The sequence below is a fragment of the Pan troglodytes genome, chromosome 21 (assembly GCF_028858775.2).
Source record: "Pan troglodytes isolate AG18354 chromosome 21, NHGRI_mPanTro3-v2.0_pri, whole genome shotgun sequence".
Lineage (NCBI taxonomy): Eukaryota > Metazoa > Chordata > Mammalia > Primates > Hominidae > Pan > Pan troglodytes.
In genome coordinates, this window is record NC_072419.2 from 27069218 (window position 1) to 27093393 (window position 24176).

At 38.5% G+C, this 24176-nt stretch overlaps 1 protein-coding gene across 20 annotated transcripts in view; it reads right to left on the reverse strand.

Annotated features, from left to right (window-relative positions):
• The window catches only part of RALGAPA2 (Ral GTPase activating protein catalytic subunit alpha 2), a 326217-nt gene that overhangs the window by 151530 nt on the left and 150511 nt on the right, over positions 1 to 24176 (reverse strand). For all 20 annotated transcript variants that reach the window (XR_010154291.1, XR_001712145.4, XM_063803184.1 and 17 more), the window contains one exon: positions 8330 to 8458. Coding sequence is in view for 18 of the 20 variants with exons in the window: in XM_063803184.1 (XP_063659254.1) it covers positions 8330 to 8458 (129 nt within the window). In the remaining 2 variants the exon portion in view is untranslated. The remainder of the gene's footprint in view (positions 1 to 8329; positions 8459 to 24176) is intronic.

Below are 24176 nucleotides of genomic sequence, written 5' to 3' on the forward strand. Positions count from 1 at the left end.
AGTAGGGAAGAGGAAGGTGTCCATGAGACGGGAGGCTGAAAGGGTCAGAAGCAGTCGTTCCCAAAGTATGTTCCACTAGGGCCACGGGGACTGTGAAAGGGCAAAATCAAAGACTCCCGGGAAAAAGACGTTGCAGAGACATTTGGCTAAGCACAATTAAACAAAAGCCTTTAACATGTTATTGTACACTGTGAATCTCCAAGTGAAGAAGTGTATTTCCCAAAATTATTTGACTATGAACCTGGCTTTCTTCCTTCCCTTTCCCCCAGAGTATCTGGGGAGATTACTGTTCTGAAGAAGACTTTTTGAAATGCTTGTCCTGAGGTTAGGAGAGAAAAGTCTGGGATAACAATTCAGATGTGTTCAGAGGAACTGAATGCATGCGTCTTTGTGGAGTGCACAGAGAGAGAAGTGATGACAGAGGTAGGAGCCCTGAGGACGAAGAGACAGACAACAGGAAGAATATCATTACCAACCCACAGAAGTCCTCTTTGTGCCCCTCCCATGATAGCCTCTCCTCCTGCAAAGTAACCGTATTCTGCTGTAACACCACAGATTGGTTTTGTCTGGTTTTTCAATTAAATAAATGAAATTAGAGTATATGTTCTTTTGTGTCTGACTTCTTTCACTCATTATGTTATGTAACCGATCCTGTGTTTTCATTGTATATAATAATCCATCTTATGTACACACTATAATTTAACTGTTCTGCTGATGGGCATTTGGATTGGCTCTAGGCTTTGGCTGTTACAAATAATGTTGCTGTGCACAAGCTTCTCCTCATCTCTTGGTGACTTGTGTGAGCCATCTGTGCATCTTCCTCCCCCACTGCCTCAGTGGGGCAGTCCTACCTAGCAGGGGTACTTCAAACTGGTAATTACCTGGTGCTAACTGAAAATTCTGACTGAGCAGGTGTGCTCCAGCCCAAACACCTTTCACCAGTTCCTCTACAATTTTAACCTCAAGTTTAAACAAGAAAGTACTATCATTCAGAGTGTCATTCCTTCATGTAACTCTTACACATTCTCATTCATATTCTCTCTCTTTTTAAAAAAACATTTTGGAAGGCTACTTTATTAATTTGTGTTGATTCTTTTTTCAACTTTACTAAAGCATAATTAATAAAAATTTGTATATTTAAAGTATATACAACATGTTTTGATATACAAATACATTATAAAATGATTAACACAAACAAGTGAATTAATATATCACCTCATATAGTTCCTTTATGCGTGAGTTGTCAACACTTGAGATCTACTCTCTTAGCAAATTTCAAGTTTATAATATAGTATTATTAATTATAGTGACCATGCTGAGATCTCCAGAACTCATTCATTTGGCATAACTGAAACTTTTGATCCACTGACAAACATCATCCCATCTCCCCCTACCCCAACCACAGCCCCTGGGAACCACCATTCTACTCTCTGCTTCTAGGAGTTGGACTTTTTTAGATTCCACATATAAGTGACACCACACAGTATTTATCTTTCTGAGTTTGGCTTCTTTCATTTGGAAAAATGGTTCATTCATGTTGTTGCAAATGACAGAATTTCCTTCATTTTTTAAAGGCTGAATAACACTCCACTGGAGATATGTATCATATTTCCTTTATCCATTCATCTGTCAATAGACATTTAAGTTGCTTTCATATCCTGGCTATTGTGAATGCTGCTGCACTGAACATGGGAGTGCAGATATTTCTTCAACATACTGATTTCAGTTCCTTTGGATATATACCCAGAAGTGGGATTGCTGGGTCATATGGTACTTCTATTTTTAACTTTTTGAGAAACCTCCATACTGTTTTCCATAATGGCTGCACCAATTTACCTTCCCACCAAAAGTGTACACGGGGATGAAGATGTGTAGGAAAAATGGTATGACTAGCATACCCAGTACCCAACCATTCACTAACCCACACACTCATGTGCAATATTTGAAAACAGAATTAAAAATCGATTCATGGCTGTAACATTTATTCCTACTATCATACCTCAGGCAGATAGTTAAGAGAAATGTATATAACATTACATAACATTGATATATGTGCTAAAGACCAAGCAAATTCGATACCGTCAGAAAACTTAAAAGATAAGGCACTCATGTCTCTTTTATTGTAGTTTCAAAGAACATAACACTTTTTTCTTTATTGCAAGCTGGTTTTGTATTTCATCCTTTCTGAATTTTTTGAAGTTTATATTTCAATACTTCCTTCCCTCCACATTTTCTAGTTTGTGTTTTTCCAGGTTCTGGTTATGCTTTCATTATTTATTTTCCCATCTTGGCAACACTTCTTTATGTGAATTTGACCTTTACATTTACCTTTATACCATCTTTGATTTGAGTAGTCTCTATTGTGTTGATTCTTTTTTTCCAGCTTTACTAAAGTATAATTAATAAAAATTTATATATTTAAAGTATATACAACATAATGTTTTGATATACATATTGTTTTAATATACATATTGATCCTTATCAATATGTTTTTAACCTATGTCTTTGGGAATGTGTTGGTTGTGATGTCAAATCTCATTCTAGTTTTTTCTGTCAGAGGCCTCAAATAAGGAAGAATCACTATTTTGGTAATTGGTGATCACAGAGGGAATGGAATAATAAATGGGCATTATATATCGCAATCTAGGCAATATATAATGAATTCAAATAAAAGTCAGGAGAATTTTTTTTTTTTTTTTTTTTTTTACTTATACAAGAGTTCTCTTTCCTCCACATCCTTGCCTACACGTATCTTTTGTCTTTTTGGTGAAAGCCATCCTAACAGGTGTGAGGTAATTATCTCACTGTGATCTTAATTTGCATTTCCCTGGTGACCCTGAGCATTTTTCATATATAGCAGTTCTCTCTTATTTGAAGGGGATACATTCCAAGACCCCCTCAGTGGATGACTGAAACTGTGGATAGTACCAAACCCTATATACACTATGGTTTTTGCAATACATACATACCTGTGAAAAAATTTTAATTTATAAATTAGGCACAGTAAGAGATTAGCAATAGCTGCTAATAATGAAATAGAACAATTATAACAATATGACACTCTTGTGCTTTGGGGCTATTATGTAAAATAAAGATTACCTGAACACAAGCACTGTGATATCACAACAGTCCACCTAATAACAGATATGACCACTAAGTGACTAATGGCTGGGTAGCAGATACCACGTGGATCCACTGGACAAAGCAATGATCCATGTCCCGGGCAGGATGGGCCAGGACAGCTCAAGGTTTCATCATGCTACTCAGAATGGGGTGCAATGTAAAGCTCTGAATTATTTCTAGAATCTTCCATTTAATATTTTTGGACCACCACTGACTGTGGTAACTGATATCAGAAAGTGAAACTGAGGATAAAGTGGGGCTACTGTACTATTAGCCAACTGTATATCTGTAAGGCTACTTTAATAGCCCACCTAGCCACACTGACAGAAAATGACCACCATGTGTGATATTATCTCTAGGAAGGGCTCCAACATTTTTACAGGAAACTCTCTTGGTAAATAATGAACATAGTATTGGAAGTTCTGGCCAGGGCAATCGGGCAAGATAAAGAAATAAAGGGTATTCAAATAGGAAGTCAAATTATCTGTTTGCAGATGACATGATTGTATATTTAGAAAACCTCATCTTATCAGCCCAAAAACTCTTTAAGCTGGTAAGACACTTCAGCAAAGTCTCAGGATACAAAATCCATGTGCAAAAATCACAAGCATTCCTATACACCAATAATAGACAAGCAGGGAGCCAAATCGTGAGTGAACTCCCATTCACAACTGCTACGAAGAGAATAAAATACCTAGGGATACAACTTACAAGGGATGTGAAGGACCTCTTCAAGGGTAACTACAAACCACTGCTCAAGGAAATAAGAGAGGACACAAACAAATGGAAAAACATTCCATGCTCATGGATAGGAAGAATCAACATCATGAAAATGGCCATACTGCCCAAAGTAATTTATAGATTCAATGCTATTCCCATCAAGCTACCATTGACTTTCCTCACAGAATTAGAAAAGACTACTTTAAATTTCATATGGAACCAAAAAAGAGCCCATATAGCCAAGACAATCCTAAGCAAAAAGAACAAAGCTGGAGGCATCACGATACCTGACTTCAAACTCTACTACAAGGATATAGTAACCAAAACAGCAATGGTACTGGTACCAAAACAGATACATAGACCAATGGAACAAAACAGAGGCCTCAGAAATAACACCACACATCAACAACCATCTGATCTCTGACAAATCTGACAAAAACAAGCAATGGGGAAAGGATTCCCTATTTAGTAAATGGTGATGTGAAAACTGGCTAGCCATATGCAGAAAACTGAAACTGGACCCCTTCTTTACACCTTATAGAAAAATTAACTCAAGACGTATTCAAGATTTAAACATAAGACCTAAAACCATAAAAACCCTAGAAAAAAACCTAGGCAACACCATTCAGGACATAGGCATGGGCAAAAACTTCATGACCTAAACACCAAAAGCAATGGCAACAAAAGCCAAAATTGACAAATGGGATCTAATTAAACTAAAGAGTTTCTGCACACCAAAAGAAACTATCATTGGAGTGAACAGGCAACCTACAGAAAGGGAGAAAAATTTTGCAATCTAACCATCAAAGGGCTAATATCCAGAATCTACAAGGAACTTAAACCATTTTTTTTTTTTAGACGGAGTCATGCTCTGTCACCCAGGCTAGAGTGCAGTGGTGCGATCTCGACTTGCTGCAATCTCCGCCTCCCAGGTTCAAGCGATTCTCCTACCTCAGCCTCCTGAGTAGCTGGGACTACAGGCATGTGCCACCACACCCAGCTAGTTTTTTTTTATTTTTATTAGAGGCGGGGTTTCACTGTGTTAACCAGGATGGTCTCGATCTCTTGACCTGATGATCTGCCTGCCCCAGCCTCCTAAAGTGTCGGGATTACAGGCGTGAGCTACCAAGCCCGGCAGGAACTTAAACAAATTTATAAGAAAAAAACACTGGGTATATACCCAAAGGATTATAAATCATGCTGCTATAAAGACACATGCACACGTGTGTTTATAGCGGCACTATTCACAATAGCAAAGACTTGGAACCAACCCAAATGCCTATCAATGACAGACTGGATTAAGAAAATGTGGCACATATACACCATGGAATACTACGCAGCCATAAAAAAGGATGAGTTCATGTCCTTTGTAGGAACATGGATGAAGCTGGAAACCATCATTCTCAGCAAACTATCGCAAGGACAAAAAACCAAACACTGCATGTTCTCACTCATAGGTGAGAACTGAACAATGAGAACACTTGGACACAGGAAGGGGAACATCACACACCACGGCCTGTCGTGGGGCGGGGGGAGCGGGGATGGATAGCATTAGGAGATATATCTAATGTAAATGACGAGTTAATGGGTGCAGCACACCAACATGACACATGTATACATATGTAACAAACCTGCATATTATGCACATGTACCCTAGAACTTAAAGTATAATAATAAAAATAAAATAAAATTAAAAATAAATTAAAAAATAAAACTGTATATGGTAAAAAAAAGAAAAAAAAACAAACAACCCCATATGAAAGTGGGTGAAGGTTATAAACAGATACTTCTCAAAAGAAGACTTATGTGGCCAACAAACATATGAAAAAAAGCTCATCATCACTGGTCATTAGAGAAATGCAAATCAAAACCACAACGAGATACCACCTCACACCAGTTAGAATCATTAAAAAGTCAGGAAACAATAGGCCGGGCACGGTGGCTCACACCTGTAATCCCAGCACTTTGGGAGGCCCAGGCAAGAGGATCACGAGATCAGGAGATCGAGACCATCCTGGCTAACACGGTGAAACTCCATCTCTACTAAAAACATAAAAAAAATAGCTGGGCATGGTGGTGGGTGCCTGTAGTCCCAGCTACTGGGTGACAGAGCAAGACTCTGTCTCAAAAAAAAAAAAAAAAGTCAGGAAACAATAGATGCTGGAGAGGATGTGGAGAAATAGGAATGCTTTTACACTGTTGGTGGGAGTGTAAATTAGTTCAACCGTTGTGGAAGACAGGGTGGCGATTCCTCAACGATCTAGAACTAGAAATACCATTTGACCCAGCAATCCCATTCATTACTGGGTATATACCCAAAGGATTATAAATCATGCTGCTATAAAGACACATGCACATGTATGTTTATTGCAGCACTATTTACCATAGCAAAGACTTGGAACCAACCCAAATGCCCATCAATAATAGACTGGATAAAGAAAATGTGGCATATATATACCATGGAATACTGTGCAGCCACAAAAAAGAGTAAGTTCGTGTCCTTTGCAGGGATATGGATGAAGCTGGAAACCATCATTCTCAGCAGACTAACACAGAAACAGAAAACCAAACACTGCATATTCTCACTCATAAGTGGGAGCTGAACAATGAGAACATATGGACACAGCGAGGGGAATATCACATACTGGGGCCTGTCAGGGGGTGGGGGGCAAGGGGAGGGACAGCATTAGGAGAAATACCTAATGTAGGTGACGGGTTGATGGGTGCAGCAAACCACCATGGCACATGTATACCTATGTAACAAACTTGCACGTTCTACACATGTATCCCAGAACTTAAGTATAATTTTAAAAAATGAGTATTTCAATAAAGAAGTATGATTTCCCTTCTTGTATCTTGTAATTTTTTTGAAAGTTGATGTGAATGGTTAAAATACATTTGAAAATTCTTTGAGATTATCCTAAATTTTTTCAGAAATAATGAAGTATGAAAAGTTGTCATAATTATTTACGATAAAGCCACAGTTGAACAAATTCAACATTTTTCTTCTTCTACTTTTTTTTTTCTTTTTAAGAGATGGGGTCTTGTTATGCTGCCCAGGCTGAACTCAAACTCCTGATCTCAAGTGATTCCTTGGCTTCCTGAGTCTCCTATAGCTGTGACTATACATACGCCACCATGCCTGGCCTCTTGTTCTCTTTTACATTTCTTCCCTTTTGCTCCTGTCTCTTTTCACTTCTCTTTGTTTTCTAATTTATCTTTATAAGAAAAAGTTAGTGTGTGAAAGCACCAACATGAAATACCAGCTACAGGAAGTATTTTTAAACAATTTAATTTAAAACCAAGGGCTTGAAGTTTGAATTTATCCTGCAAAGAAGAAATAAGTGAAAAAGTAATCTCATATCAAACAAGATTTAGGTTGTTGGATGGCAACACTGATTTCGACACCAATGCTTAGCAAATAGTAAAGCTAATTTTATTTATACCATTTGAAGGGGCAAAGATAACTCGAATATATAACAGCTTATAGAGCACAAATGGAAAAGGCCCTTTAACTTTAAATGTATAACAGTATTCTCTCAAAAAGGCATTAAGATATTGCTTTGGCCATGTGCAGTGGCTCACACCTGTAATCCTAACATTTTGGAGGCTGAGGCAGGAGGATCATTTAAGGCTAGGAGTTTGAGACCAATCTGGGCAACATGGAGGGACTCCAATCTCTACAAAAAATTTAAAAATCAGCCAGGCATAATGGCGTGTACCTGCAGTCCTAACTACTCAGGAGGCTGAGGTGGGAGGATCACTTGAGCTCAGGAGTTTGAGGTTACAGTGAGCTAGGCACGACAGCACCAGTGCGCTTCAGCCTGGGCAGAGAATGAATGGGACCCTATCTCTTGAAAAACAACAACAAAAAAAGAAAAGAAAAGATACTGCCTTAGTACTAGAGGTAAATGTAGAGAGTAAAAATAATTTTTTTGTAGCCCTTACTGATCATTTAGTCCACTTCTAATTTTTTATTACAAAAATTCTGCCAAAGTATTCTGGCATGTTATTAAGAGAATACATATTTACTTCTAGTTAAGACTTTACTGTTCTAACATTTTAAGAAAATATTTTCTATGAGACTTATAATAACCAAGACTTAATTTAAAAACAAAAAAAAATCTTACTGCTAATGTACATTTTAAAACTCTCTATTTTAGACATTTATGTCTGTGTCACCATTTACTGGAAAATGCTAATAATATTCTAAGAGACAAGTCCTGCTTCTGACTGTGTAAATGTGCTGAAATATTAGTGAGGATATGATTTCTCACACTTTGGCCTTTTGATGAAACGCCTTTCCAAAACCAGTGTGTCATCTTATCCTACAATTTCACACATCAGCTGCCAGGGTATCTACCCTGAGAGCCCAGTTTCACATTGCACTAATGAGTCAACACCTGTTAAGAGTGGAGAAATCTGAACCTTGTTAGCGATTGTGAAGCCTCTTGGGAGCTGGGATGCTGAGCATTGTCATACTCACCGTCAACATGTCTGTGCTAAGGACCCTGGCAGCGGCCGTGATGAAGTCCCCCACCAGCATTGAGAAGCCAGGAAAACCCAGGGAGAAAAAGCGGGGTGGACAGTGCCTTATGATCGTATTTAAGATATCCTAAAAGGGAAGATAAGAAAAAACACAATCGTAATGTTCAAACACAAAATTCCAAAGTAGTGTTTGTAGTGGTACATATGACCACTGTATAATAATCCAAGAGAGCACAGATTACAGAAAATTTTCAGTGAAAGGGATATTGGAAACAGAGTTACTCCAAGGATTATTGTACCCATTTTAAAGGTAAGATTGGAGACCCCAAGCTGTAAGATGAATTATCCAAAATCTAAATCATGGCTCTGAGACTAGACATTTCGTCTGTCTTCCATGTAAAGGTAGGCTCCTTGGACAAGCTACAGGAGTAATGAGGTAAATATGTAATTAAAACCTTCAAATATCTATCACTAAAACAAATGTCCTGTCTTTAGCTTTCAATTGGCCACAGTTAAAGCACAGTTACATTAAAATATCTTAAAGTAGGCAAAGACATGGAAAATTTCACTCTTCAGATAGTTTTATGTGTTCAGAAATGGGAATATGCAGAGTGCTAAGGTGACGTAATCAGTGAAATGCTAAGGTCAGGGAAACAGCATGGCTCTGAGTATATGTGTGATCTCAGTGCAAGTACAAAGTGCAACAGTAGCCTTTTGCACAGAGTGCAGTGTGAAGAGCATCATCTGCCCCAGACATCTTGTGTTCCTGTGTGTGTAATGGCCTCTCACTGATGGCTGGATGGCCCCTCACCCCCCAGCTCTGGTCTGAAGCAGATATCTAATTCTTGCCTGTGGCAGATCATGGGTCCACCACTGGACAGCATTCATGCCATCCATGGCCAGGCCACATCTCTGAAGCCATCTGTGCAAGCGTGTTTGTGTGTGTGTGTGTGTAACAGGAATTAGTAAGAAAACCACAAACCACAAACTTACGCAGCTGTTGGCCATGTACATTAATCAAAACACACACTGAAGTACAGTCGTGTCGCTTTATGATGAGGATACATTCTAAGAAATGTGTTGTTAGGCAATCTATGATCATCTTGTGAACATCATAGAGTGACTTACACAAACCTAGATGGTAGATGCCTACTACACATCCAGGATACAAATGTGCACAACATGTTACTATACCGAATAGTGTAGGCAATTGTAACACAATGGAAATTGTCTGCATATCAAACCACATTTAGCACAGAAAAGGTTCAGTAAAAACACAGCACTATAATCTTACAGGACCACCATCATATATGTGGTCTGCCACTGACTGAAATGTTACATGACTATACTATAGTTATGTGACTTATAGTTATACAACCTATTATAGTCTCAATATAAGAGTAAGAAGCAAAATCTCCACACACACACACACACACACACACACACACACACACACACACACACACACACAAAATCCTAGTTTCTTTTCTTAGATTTCAGTATGGTTATCTAAAAAATCCTTAAAAATAATCCTGATTTAATTCTATCAGTATCACATTAGAGCAAAGCAGTAGTAACATGCTAAATTCTAACATGTTCAGTCTGTCATAATAAAAATTACCGCATTTAACAACTTATCTTCCTAAAAAAATTTGTATGTGTTCACAAACCATTTTTCCTAAGACTTTTTTTTCTTTACATGGGTCTTAGTTTCTACAAATCTTGATATTTACATTCTTAAAATTACTGTATAATGCTTAATTCAGTAGAGTTCACATATGGTAAATAGTTTAGCAAGTACTAATTTAAAGTTTTAGCATTTCAGCAGACTTTTTTCCTACATCAGAAACAAACAGATAAATAGATAGATAAGTGAAAAAGGAAGGAAGGAAGAAAAAAAACATGAACCATGCTTCTTCCAGGTTAATGTTTAAGCCTGCTTTAATCACGTCCTTTGATATACTTTAAGGTCCATATCAGTCAAGGCAAACATTCTAAGGGACCGAGCAGATGGATGCTGCAGTTTAGAAAGTGTGTGGTAAACTCAGGATCCAAGAGTGGAACAAAAGATCCACCTTTTTCATAATTAAGCCTCTGATTAATGCCCTAGGCTCCTCAGCACACACCTGTAATTACTCACAGAGGTACTCATTGTGCTGGGCCTTGTCTCGGAATATCAGGCATCAAGCTATTCGGCAGCAGATGGAAGCACATTTCTGTTGACATATGTTGCAATGAAAGGATTCGTGCAAACCTGGCTAGCAAGGTAGCAGAATGCCATGCATTTGAAGATTAATAATGCAAACAACCATGATGTTAACTTTGTTATGTTTGTGTTAATTCCATCTGTTGAGATGTGGAACTAAACCTTGAAGCTTGTGGGCTTTAAAAATCTTTAGCACATACTTGAATCAAATAAGCCCCTTTTCACCACTGGAATTTAGAGTTTTAATTAAAAAATGCTTTTCTAGGCTAAATTTATGGGAATTATGAACTAAATCCTTTAACAAGCTAATACCACAATTTGTAAATGAATTCATTTTGCGTTGTAAGATTTGTATGTGTAAAGGCAACAATCTGTAAAATGGGGCATTCAAAAAATATGACTAAGTTGCTATACTGATGCTAAAGACAGCAGATAGGCATGTAGCTGGGATAAAGTCACATGGCTCCCTCACCCCCTGGACCTCAGCCAATCACTTCAACGGAACCTGCTACTATGAGCAAGAAGGTTGGAAAGAGAGGGCAAAATAACAGATGGCTAGCCTACCCTACCCTGCCACCCACGTAAGACAGCGCCCTGAGGAGACACAGCGCCTGTGTGAAGTCGCCAAAGACAGCACTGGGGGAGGGTAAATGGGGGGGTTAAAGAGGGAACTATATGACCAGTCAGCCAAATTATGGCCATATGCCTGCTTCTGTTGCTTCTCCACACTGAAGTGGAACAACTCGAAGATTGTATCTTTGTGATAACGTTTTAAAATTAGGAATAACCACGTGGTACTCAAAGAAGAGCTGCTGCATATTCCCAATAGCGGGACATCTACAAAATGCCCCACTCATTTCTAACTCAGTAGAATCCTTCTTTCACCATCCCCACCATACATTAAGACACAGCTATAACAGAAGTCTTTGAAAAATATAATAAAAATCTGAAACCTTCCTCACAGCCTCCAGGGCTTTATATATACATGGGAAAGAATGATGCTCTCAGACATGAGTCATTCATGTGCAATCCTCATGCCTTTTGCCATCTCCCTGTCCAAAGTGAACATTACTTGCCTAACAGGTTTTTCAAAGTGACTCATGTTTTAATTTTTTTATTTCCATAGGTTTTTGGGGAACAGGCGCTATTTGGTCAGATGAGTAAGTTCTTTAGTGGTGATTTGTGAGATTTTGATGCACCCATCACCCAAGCAGTAAACACTATACCCAATTTGTAGTCTTTTATCCCTCACCCCCTTCCACCCTTTCCCCCAAGTCCCCAAAGTCCACTGTATTATTCTTATGCCTCTGCGTACTCAGAACTTAGCTCCCACTTATGAGTGAGAACATACAATGTTTGGTTTTCCATTCCCGAGTTACTTCGCTTAGAATAATGGCCCAATTATTCTGAAAAACTTATGTGTATCCTTTCTCATAAGTAAAAAGTAACTCAAGTAATACAATGACAGTAATCAATGCTGCTAAATTTTTGCTAAAAATACCATCCTCTGATGAAGTCTTTGGGTCTGAGACCAGCTCTCCTTGTTGAATATAAGCACAGAATGCAATGTCAGGGTGGTGTGAAAGAATAACTTCTCTCAACTCCAGCTGGCCTACCTAACAGTATCACAAGGACCTGCAGAGAGGAGGAAAGGGGCCATCCTTTCTACTGTGTGATTCAATGCTATTCAGCGCTGCCTCCACTGAGATGGCTAGTGAGAAACGGCCCTGCACTCTGACGTGGTGAAAATAACTCTAGACCTTGAGCCATGAGGCCTAGGTCCAAAGCCTTGTGTGACTGTGGGCAGATCATGTCATACCCAGAGCTTCATGCTTCTCTTCCGTAAAATGAAATGATACTCCCTTACGGAGTTGTATGTAATGGGATAGGAGATAAGAACATATGCCTTTGTAAAATGAAAAGAGCCATAAAGAAGTAAGTAGAATAGCAAGTAAATAATTATTTTTCAAAAAGAGAAGGACTCTGAAGAGTTTTACTTTGTAAAATTTACTTTATAGGTGTAGTTTGTATAATTCAGTGAACTATTATTTTGCTGATCTACAGAAAGAATAGTTTAAGACATTTCAAAGGTGGCACACAAACAAGCCTCTTAGATCGCACATTACCCTAGAAATTCAAAAGCTCTAGAAATTAGTGCTTTCAAGCAACACCCTTAACAAAGGTTTACGGCAATTAGCCATAGTGTTTTACAAGGCAAATACTGAAAGAAAAACAGGAAAATTATCATTTTAGATTTTCTAGGATTCATTTTTCTAAGGAGTTCTAGAACTTAATACAAAGAAGTTCAAGTTAGTTTTATAGCAAGAATTAGTTTCTTTTTCACACGTTAAATAGACTAAACCACAAACTAAACAATAGGCTCAATGATATATGGAATCTAAAATAAAATGAGGTTTATTCTTGAGAGTTGAACATATGACACGTAGACAAAGATCTTTCACAAGCTTTTGTTCAAAGAAATTAAAATTCATCCTGCAAAATGTTGCAATATAGTGAACAGATCACCAAACTAGTATTTTTCTCTTGCTCTGGTTAAAAGTCCAAGTGAATACTATACACTGAGTGTGAAAAGATCACTAAGATGATAATTGTGAATCTGTAGCTTATCAAAAGATTCTGGTTATGAGAAAGTAACTGGTGAGAACATCTGTCTCTTATCACTGATCTTGCAAAAAATCAGGTAATTCAAATAGAGGCGTGTTGTTTCCTCTCCTCCAAAGCACAGTTCTATAAACACAAACCATATTCAGCCTGGTAAATGAATCGCTTTAATTGAATGCTATGTACACAGTAACTGGAAAAACCATAAGTGATAAGAAAAACATATGGTGATGGCAACAGAAATTGGTTTATTCATTTTGCATAGTGTTGTTTCTTTCGTTCCCTTATAATTGACCTTTAGAGCGATAAATGTGTAAAATAATTTTGTTTATTATGGCTCCAAACCTTCCAACAATTACACAAAATGAAAATTTAAAAGGAAGGATTCGTTCTGGAAGCATTTCCATTGTTTACATAATTGCACAGCTATAATTTAGTGCTCATGTTGTTATGGAAAATAAAAAAGGGCGATTACAGGCCATTTCAATTCAAAATATTGCACAGTGGTGTCAAAATGGGGGAAAATGTTCACTTTAAAGCAGTTTAAAATGGTTTAACCCTAAAAACAGAAACATTTCAACATAGCATTCTATAAAACACAAATGTTCAAGAAGTAGCCATCCTCCAAACCATATTAGAAATGTTGCAACTGTACTTTCACACCAATTACATATATATTATTCACTTAATATTTGCTCAGGGCCCAGCAGATGATGGTTGTAACACAATAGCCAGCCATCTGTCTCCCTGCCTTTCCTTCGTGGACTTGCGCCTGCTTCTCAAGAGCAAACAGATCCAGTTATTCCACCTAAAGTCACTCCGTCCCTCCACAAGGCCAGACACAATCATCAAGAAATAAAATCTGCATATGAAAAATCACTCAATTCCTCATTTAACTTTTTACTTAAAGAAAACTAAACACTACACAGTTAGATGAATTCATCACTGTTTTTTAGAGAAGATGCCTGTCTTTTACCTAGGAAATTCTATAGGAAGCTCTCTTATTTGGTAAAGAGGGGAAGGTTGGGATCTGTTTATCCCAGTAATCTGGCTAACAAAAAGATATGATTCATTCTATACTTGGATAATTAATTATAAAAAATGTGAATGCAGAGGAATACATTCATACTATATATGAATATAATTTAAACTTTAACAATGAAGAAGACAGCCACGATCCTGTAGTACTTGTGGACATATTTTTAAGTATTAGTTATTGCCCACCTGCTGAAGTTCAGAAATGCTGAGTGACGAGAAATTTTTAGTTACCAGAAGACCAGATTTGAAGAGACCTCAAAGCTCCACGGCCTGATTCTCTCATTTCTGCTAGTGGGTCTCTGCTCCTTCAGCTTAGGGCACAAGGACATACTTTACATACTACAAGCTGCTACCTGGCTTCTGATGATTAAAAAATAAATCAAATCAACACGGCCCTTTAAAAACAAAACAAAACAAAACAAAACAAAACAAAAAACACAGCAGAGCATGGTGCCAATACTTCATTTCCAGAAAAGTCATTGAGAATAAAAAGACAGCAGGACAAAGCTGAAAATTACTTTCATGACTGGGGCCAAATATGTGGTATGTGCTTTACATTATGTGTTAAAATGGCTAACTTGGTACATCTGTCTGGGAAAAAAGCAGAGATTTTAACAAGTGTTGTATACAATGTGACTTCTTAGAGTACAACTATGTTATGAAAGCCAGGAGAAATATTACAGGACAAAGTAATTGGGTTCTGCACCTGGAGAATCAAAATTGCCTAGTGGCAGGGCATGGTGGCTCATACCTATAATTCTAGCACTTTAGGAAGCCAAGGCGGGAGGATCACTTGAGCCCAGGAGTTCAAAACCAGCCTGGGTGACATATCAAGACGCTGCCTCTACAAAAAATAAAAAAATTAGCCAGGTGTGGTGGTACACTCCTGTGGTCCTGGCTACTTGGGAAGATGAGATGGGAGGATCGCTTGAGCCTGGGACATCAAGGCTGCAATGAGCTGTAATTGTAAGACTGCATTCCAGCCCAGGCGACAGAGAGCGAATCTATCTTAAAAAAAACAAAACAAAACAAAACACAATACCTAGAACTTCTCACCAGCAGAACTGCCATGAAGAAGACACTGAATTTCCTTGACAGCAGCATGCTTTAGGGAATGGGAAACATGCAACAAACTCCTGAGGCCACAGGAGCTGTTCTGAGCATTTGCACAGTATCAGGATTTCAGGAGTGACAGAACAAGTGGACAGATGGCAGAAAAAGGCACTGTGATGCTCAAGCCCAAAAGGAGAACCTTGAATATTTTTTATAACTGCTTATCTACAAAGAAAAACTTGGCTGGCCTATTAAACAGATGAAGATGGACTGTTCTGCTTCAGAAAATGTGGTATATAGATTTACTTACTTAAGGAACAATGTACATGAATTTTATTTTATAATGAAGTTGATAACTCACTAATCTGTCTAAACTGCCTCTTTCTCTTGGTAACAGCTTCAAGATATATATTCATATATAATGAAATTCACCCTATAAAGTGTACAATTCAGTAGTTTTTAGTGTATTCACAGAATTGTGCAACCGCAGCCACTATTTAATTTGGGAGCATTTTCATTACCTTAAAATGAAGCCTATACCAAAATGAAGCAACTATTTCCCATTTCTCATATACCCAGTAACTGGCAACTACTAGTCTACTTTCTGTCTCCGTGAATCTGCCTACCCTGGATATTTCAGAATATGGAATCTTACTATATATATGGCATTTTGTGTATGGTTTCTTTTACTTAACATGTTTTCAAGGTTCATCCACGTTGTGGCACATAATACTTTATTCCTTCTTAGTTAATAATACTTAATTCCTTCAAATTAATATTCCATTGTATTGATACATGACATTTTGTTCGTCTTTTCATCACTTGATGGACATTTAAGCTGTTTCTACCTTTTGGTGACTGGTTTTGATATGAATTTCTCTGGTGAATAATGATGCTGAGTATCTTTTCATGTTCTTCTTGGCCATTTTTATATCTTCTCTGGAGAAGTTTAAGTCTATGTCTTTCACCCATTTTTTATTTGGGCTGTCTTTTTGTTGCTAAGTTATAAGACTTCTTTAATTTTTTAAATTTTCATTTCTTTGTTTATTTTTGAGACTAGGTTATAAGGCTGGCTAATTTTCATATTTTTGGTAGAGGTGGGGTTTCACCATGTTGTCCAGGCAGGTCTCAAATCCCTGGCCTCAAGCAATCCACCTGTATCGGCCTCCAAACGTGTTGGGATAACAGGCATGAGCCACCGTGCCTGGCTGTGTAAGACTTCCTTATATATTCTAGATACTAGGCCCTAATCAGATATATAATTTCAAATACTTTGTGGGTTGTATTTTCACTTGCTTGATAGCATCTTTTGAAGCACAAAAGATTTTAATTTTGATGAATGATAATTTATCCATTTTTCTTCTGTTGCTTGCATATTTGGTTTCATATCTAAAAGTTTATTGGCAAATTCAAGGTCATGGAGACTTAGTCCTTTCCTTTCTAAGAGTTTTACCATTTTAGCTCTTATATTTAGGACACAGAACCATTTTGAGTTAATTTGTGTATATGGTGTGAGGTAGGGGTCCAACTCCATCCATTTGCATGAGAGTGTCCAGTTGTCCCAGCATCACCTGTTGAATTGACTATTCTTTTCCGACTGAATTGTCTTTGCACCTTTGTCAAAAAATCAGCTGACTATGGGCTTACGAGTTTACTTCTAGACTCTCAATTCTATTCCATTGATCTATATGTTTAACCTTTCACCAGGACCACACTGTTTGGATTACTCTAGCTTTTTAGGAACTTTTGAAATAGGAAACTAGTAATTCTCTAATTTTGTTCCTTTTCTAGATGGCTTTGGTTATTCAGGATTCCCTCCAATTCCATGTGAAATTTAGGATCAGCTTTTCCATTTCTGCAAAAACCACCATTGAAATTTTGATAGGGATTGTATGGAATCTACATATCAGTTTGGGGAGTACTGCTATCTTAATAATATTAAGTCTTCTGATCCACGGATATTTTTCCATTTATTTAGGTAGTTTTTAAAGTCCTATAGCAAGGTTTGCAGTTTTCAGTGCAAGTCTTGGGTTAAATTTATTCCTAAGTATTTGATTCTTTTTGATGCTATTGTAAATAGAATTGCTTTCTTAATTTCATTTTAAATTGTCCATTTCTGTTGTATAAAAATACAGTTGATTTTTACATATTGATCTTGTATCCTGCAATCTTACATAATTTATTAGTTCTAGTAGGTTTCTTTTTTAAGTGTGTGTGTATTTCTTGAGGTTTTCCAAATACAAGATCATATACTTGTCAATATACATATCTTTCATTTTTCTTTCCAGTCTGAATGGCTTTTATTTCATTTTCTTACCTAAGTTCACTGTCTAGAATCTCTCGTACACTGTTGAAAAGTGGTGAGAAAAGACATCCTTGTCTTGTCCCTGATCTTAGGGAGAACATCAGAGTTTAAAATGGAAATGCCTGTTATTTCTTTGGTGGGAAGAAAGCCAGAGCCAGAACTTGTTTGGTGGCAAACAAGCCCTGGGCAACCTTTTTGCAATATATTTTTGCAGCAGCAAATGAGTGCTTTCTGCAAGGATGCTCAGGGTGCTGTGAGATCAGGGCCTCTAAGAAAGAAATGATTCTCCATCACATGAATCAGCTCGCTCCCTCAGCCCCAAGTCCTTTGCTATGTGAACAAAACATAAAGCCCCTTTTCTCTGACCAACACAACACCCTGCCTGAAGCCCACAGATCAAGAGGGGCTGCTGTCTTTCACGTGTGCTTCCTATAATGGGCACTTCACAGCTCACTGAGGAGACTGACAGGGAGATGGCAAACCTATTAGGAAATTCTGGCACATTTATAATTCCATAAGATGAGGAAAACTGTTTGTAGGGTCATGGAGAGAAGTGACTTACCAGCTGCACCAATAGTGCCTTGAAGATGCCGTGGCCTGACTATGTAATGACTGTCTTAGTCATGACCCCGATAAGCTTCAAATCTACACCATTACAGTTTGTACAACAGGTTGGCTTAATGAGGTTGATGCAGATGCTCAAGAGCAGTTATTAAATCCTCACAATGAGACTTTAGCAAATGAGGGCTTCAACAAGTTGTTGCCAGTAAGTGATAACAGTGGAAGCCACTCAGTTGCATCAGACACATGTGTAAGGTGCTCTGAGTGCTAGACGCTGGTACAGCACTCCAAAAGAAAATCAGGCCTCATTGCCAAAGCTCAGGGATAAGTCTACACAGAAAGGCATTTATACAGCAACAAGAAAGTTACTGGGGGCTGGGGATGAGGGAGGGCTGGGGTAGGAGGATACTAAAATATTTTTCTGAGGTGCCCAACTGCTTGTCTTAGAAGAGGCTATACTGAGCCAAGTGTCTCTGTTTGTCTCCTCCACCCCCTCCTCTACAGCTTTACAATGTTCTCTAGCAGAAGCAAAAACAGGGTCACTGCCATCATAGATAAAAGGATGGGCGGCCGAGCGTGATGGCTTATGCCTGTAATCCCAGCACTTTGGGAGGCCGAGGTGGGTGGATCACCTGAGGTCAGGAGTTCAAGACCAGCCTGGCCAAGATGGTGAAACCCCATCTCTACTAAAAATACAAAAATTAGCCGGGCGTGGTGGTGGGCACCTGTAATCCCAGCTACTCAGGAGGCTGAGGCAGGGAATTGCTTGAACCCAGGAGGCGGAGGTTGCAGTGAGCCAAGATCGTGCCACTGCACTCCAGCCTGGGCGACAGAGTGATACTCCGTCTTAAAAAAAAAGGGGGTAAGTAAAATGCACGTACTGTGTGTAATCATGTAAGTAAATATTAAGGTAAGAATTGCCAAAATGAGTCAAATGTGCACACACAAACATAGGTACTGCAGAGTCAGAAAACTATACTTTTCCCAGGTTTATTATTCACACTGTCTCAAGAATGCATCTGCTAGAAATATATTCTTCTTAGAATATTAAAAAGAAACACTTGAGTGAAACCACAGACTTAACACAGTCAGGTGTTGCTTAAGGTCATGGCTGCAAGGGCATAGTAAAGATTTAATCGACACTGCCAATGATGCCAAGTAAAATAATATTCTCATTCTAATGTTGGAATCTAGGTTAGGCCCCACCTGCACCCTATGTTACCCCAGAATGAAGTAGAAAAAATAAGTACGGAAAACACAACACTACTGAATTTGGGTAACAAAGGTATTTAACTTACTCCTTTGGAACCATAAAAACTTAGAGAAGAGATCCGAGAGATCATCATTCAATCTTTTAATTTAACAGACACGGAGAACGGCATCAATCAAGGCCAGAACTGCAGTTACCAGCAAGGTTTAAACACAAACCCAAGCATCGTCCTGTTCCTTACAGGAAGGGAAAATGTTAATTCAGGGTCAATGAAGCACCATTTAATATTCGTGAATAATGGGCCTCATATATAGTGCACAGTACTATTTTTTCAAATTTTTTATTTTTTTTGAGACTAAGTTTCATTCTTGTTGCCCAGGCTGGAGTGCAGTGGCGCAATCTTGGCTCACTGCAACCTCCACCTCCTGGGTTCAAGCAATTCTCCTGCCTCAGCCTCCCAAGTAGCTGGGATTACAGGCATCCGCCACTACGCTCGGCTAATTTTCTGTATTTTCAGTAGAGATGGGGCTTTGCCATGTTGGCCAGGCTGGTCTTGAACTTCTGACCTCAGGTGATCCACCCGTCTCAGCCTCCCAAAGTGCTGGGATTACAGGGAAAAGCCACCGCGCCCGGCCTGCACAGCACTATTTTGAGGACTTACTTAGTTTTGAAACATGAATTCTTCTTTCATCTCACTCACTTTACCTAATAATCATTTAAAAATGCAAATAACACCTTTTAAAACTATACTTTCAAGTGAAGTCAACAGATGATTGCTTCAGCTTAAAAATATGCTTCCAAAGATAAACACGTTAACTCCTACTCTCATAGAAGTATTATCAGATGAAGGAACTGGCTCATAAATGCTATCTTCAAAATAAAGACAGGTCTTCCACCAAAGCCATCTTCTTCGGAAATTACTGGGCATGGGGGGTAAGGGAGTGTGGAATTGTGTGAGGAGGCTGGGGGCGGTGAGGGGAAATGCATTAGAAAGATCTTAAGGGAGAAAAAAAAAGAAATTTACCAGGATTCCAGCAACAAATTAAGATTCCTATTCTTCCCTGAGAATGAACACTAGAGAACATATACCAGCTCTTCGTGGCTTCTGTGCTCATTTATCTGTGATCTCAACTCTGCTAAAAAAAAAAAAAAAAGCTCAGGGCTTCTAATGCCATCACAGACTAGCGTGTCCCATGCATTTAAACATGCTTCCTTCTCATATGGTGAAATCGGGAAGCCTGGCTCTCAGGTTTGGGTGAAAATGAGTCTGCTTCATGGTACTGACTTTTGCCAGGATGTTTCCTAGCCTATGCCCAAGAACAGATTAACAACAAAAAATGATTTCTGTTCGTTACTTCCCACAACTTCTGGTTTGTTCCCTTATCAGTAAAGAGATTGATTTTAGAATATGATTATTATCCATTCTTTTCATTCTAAGAAAACACAAAATGCATGCTCTCTTGGTTTATTTTCTTACAAGTAAAATTACTCCACCTGCACAAAGCAGCAAAACTGAAGCTCTCAACATTTTTGTGTTCTGCAAAAAAACAGAGGGCAACCCTGTGGTCATTCAATTTTGGGACTCTACCGACCAACCCTCTAATGTGGGTGGAGGCCTGGATGAATTAGAATGACAATCTCCCACCCCTCCCATTTAGACAATTCGTGTTTAGACAAAGAGCTCTCAAGAATGGCTGAAATTTGAGAGAACAATCCCAAAGGAAGCCAGCTCTATCAACCTGCTTATGGAGAAACCTCAGGCCAGATCCACTAGCAAAGCAGCAATACCGACAAACCCGACACTACACCTGTCCTGCCCATCCTATGATGAAAAGCCCACCACATACAAATCTCACCATGGCAGAAAGCAAAGAGGTCAATCGACCTCTAAATGGTGGACAAATGGCTTGCTGCTTCAAATTCTAGGAATACTTATTTTACATTTTGATTTTTAATGTACATATAACAAAACTCATTTTAGGGGCTTAAAAACAACTTTTTTTTTTTTTTAATGAGATGCTTTAAGTGTAGATTTTTGAGCTAATGAGGAAATAGGAGGAGGAGGGCTTTAAAGATAAAATTCCAGTAAAAGATACAACTAATTTGCTAGCTGAACTTGGGCAGATACTTTACCTTTCGAACAACAATTTCGTCATCCGTAAAATGGGAATGAAAATGCATCATGCCCTGTTGTACTCTTCAAAAGGGCAAAGGAGATTGTAACTGAAAGCATTTTGTAAATTCCAAAGTTCATAATTATTATTTTTATTAAATAACAGCAACAGTTATTCATGATCTTATTAAAATATTAATTTTCCAGGATCATTTGAAATTCTCAAGTGCTAACTGGGTTGAAGGTACCATGTTAGTTGCTGTGAGGTTCTAAGGCAGCCCCTGCCTTCCAGCAATGACCTGTTAGGGGAGGGGAGAGCTACTCATAGCTAAGAGTGAGGCCACCAAGAGCACAGGGCTCCTGCATGATGGGGACAGCAGGCATGCCATGGGAACCAAGGAAGGGAAGCAAATAGGTGGCACAAGGCACTGGGTCTTGATGAAGGGACCATGCTGCACGTGTTCAACTAGACTCCAGCACACAGGAAAATGGTAGGTATTTTGTTTTAATGTCTTATTATTAAAAGCTTCTCTTTTGCTAACATTTCTTTAGCCCACAATTACCTACCAAAGGATATTTTTTCCATGGGAGAACAAAAGAAAAACTGTTGTTTATTGCTTCTTCAGAAAACAATGTTCTCTCTAAAATGTGTTTCAGTAAATAGCATTAATAGCTGAACAATCTGCAATTACCACAATACCACTTATTGTTATGTATTAAAAAGAAATCAACAGACAAAAAGAGATTATTCCCCACAAGGAGAGCACTTTTCTCACGGAAACAAAAATTGCAATTTAAAATGCTTTTCTTGACATTATATCCTTCTATCCAAGTCTACTCTTTATGAATTATAAACCACAGTCATGATTTAAATCTCTTATATTCAAAAATCATTCCTCTCCAAATGGGAGTTAATGTATCCTCCTTCCCCAAGTATAACTTTAGTACTTGAAATGTCTCTAGAAGCTATTCCTGTGTCTCTCAGTGCCTCTGTGCCTGGAGAAAAATGTAACATTTCTTAAAGTCTTCATAGAACTCTAAATGAGAAAAGATGGTCTTACAGGTCAATAGCTATATTCCAAAGAGCAGGAAAATCCCTTCTGCAATGAAATGTACCATTGCCTACTGAAGGCCTAACTATCTTTTCCCTTCCCAAAGTCCCAGAGTCATCAGAAACCCGTTTCATGGAATAAGCAGCACAAGCCAAACAGGCTATGTATCTGGTCACCAATTCATGGATGCAGTGACTTGAGTGCAAGGCTAGGTAGGGCTCAAGCTCTAAAGTGAATGTTCCCTTTTTCTGAGGCTGTCCTAGAGCGTCAGACAGCCTTGGACTGAATACTTTAGAGCTTGAAAAGCTTACAAACACAGAATCTATCACCTGCCATATTTGAACAGAAAACTGGATTTAGTGTCTCCTGATGATGAGCTAGAATCTACCCATTAGTTCTGGCTCTGGGTAAAACAGTCTCTCTCACACAGCACTGCTTCAGACATTTGAAAAAGGCAATTATCTGTCTCCATGCACCAGCCCTTTTCCATGCAAGCTGTTCTCTCAGCCATCCTGCTTCCTCTTAGCTACTCAGGCAGTGCTCATGCAAGAAGTGGAACCTGAGCCCCCTTCCTGCCTCCTTTCATACATACAGTGCCTTGGGCTTTGCAGATGCAGGCCACACAACTTTCTACTTTGGGCTTCCAGACAAAATTCATCTCAGATAATTTTCATGTTAACTTCAGAATTAATCAGAACGTTCCATGTTTTATTTCTTAAACTGATTTTTTTAGACAGAGAATTTAGTAAGCCAAACCATTATGAAATTGTACCCCCTTTTTGAAAACTCATTTAACTCAACCTGAAACATTGACTCTCTTAATCTCCCTGGTTAAATTTTTGTATGCATTTATTTCCTTGGTTAAGCTAACAGAGTGAGACTTTCATACTGTCTTTGATTACTGAGTTGTGTCATTTAATTTATATCACCTAGCTCTTTTCTTAGGACAATGTCATCTGCAGAAGTACTCCTTTAGGGCAAGGTTTCTCAACCTCAGCAGTACTGACATTTTTGGTCATAAATTCTTTGTTGTGTTTCTGTGCACTACAGGATATTTAACAACATCCCTGGCTTTCACCCACCAAATGACAGTGTACTTTATGACAACCAAAAGTGTGTCCAGACATTGCCAAATGTTCCCTGGAGGGGGCAAAATTCCCCTGCCCCTCAAGAATCACTGTTCTAGGGTAATGAACGTTGACTAGCTCACCACAGTAGAAAGTTAATGCCTGCCTTGAAACTGATAGTTGGAGCCAAAATTGCAGCCAAAGTGGCTCAGCTCGGCTGCTTTGGTTACCCATTCATCCCCATGATGCTGTGTAGATTTGGAATAGCCAGTCTCAGAAGAAGGTCTTTTTTTTTTTTCTTCCATTTTCTATCAATCAATATATCTACTGAGCATCTACCCTCTCTGGGAAAAGACAGAATGCACTCCAGTGACTCTATTAAAAAAGATTCCGGTGATCTGGGCTCTGTGACAGGCCACAGTAGAGTCTCCTTCCAGAGAGAAACCTCAGAGCAAAAGAACATGTTCTCAACTGAAAAATGTATGCCAACTGATACACGATATCACACGGTAACAGTTTACTAAGAACAAAATCTTTCCTTTTCCCACATATACTGAGAGTTGCTATACTATTTTTATGCTTTATTTCACGTAGCATGTCTTACTAGATACCGGAAGA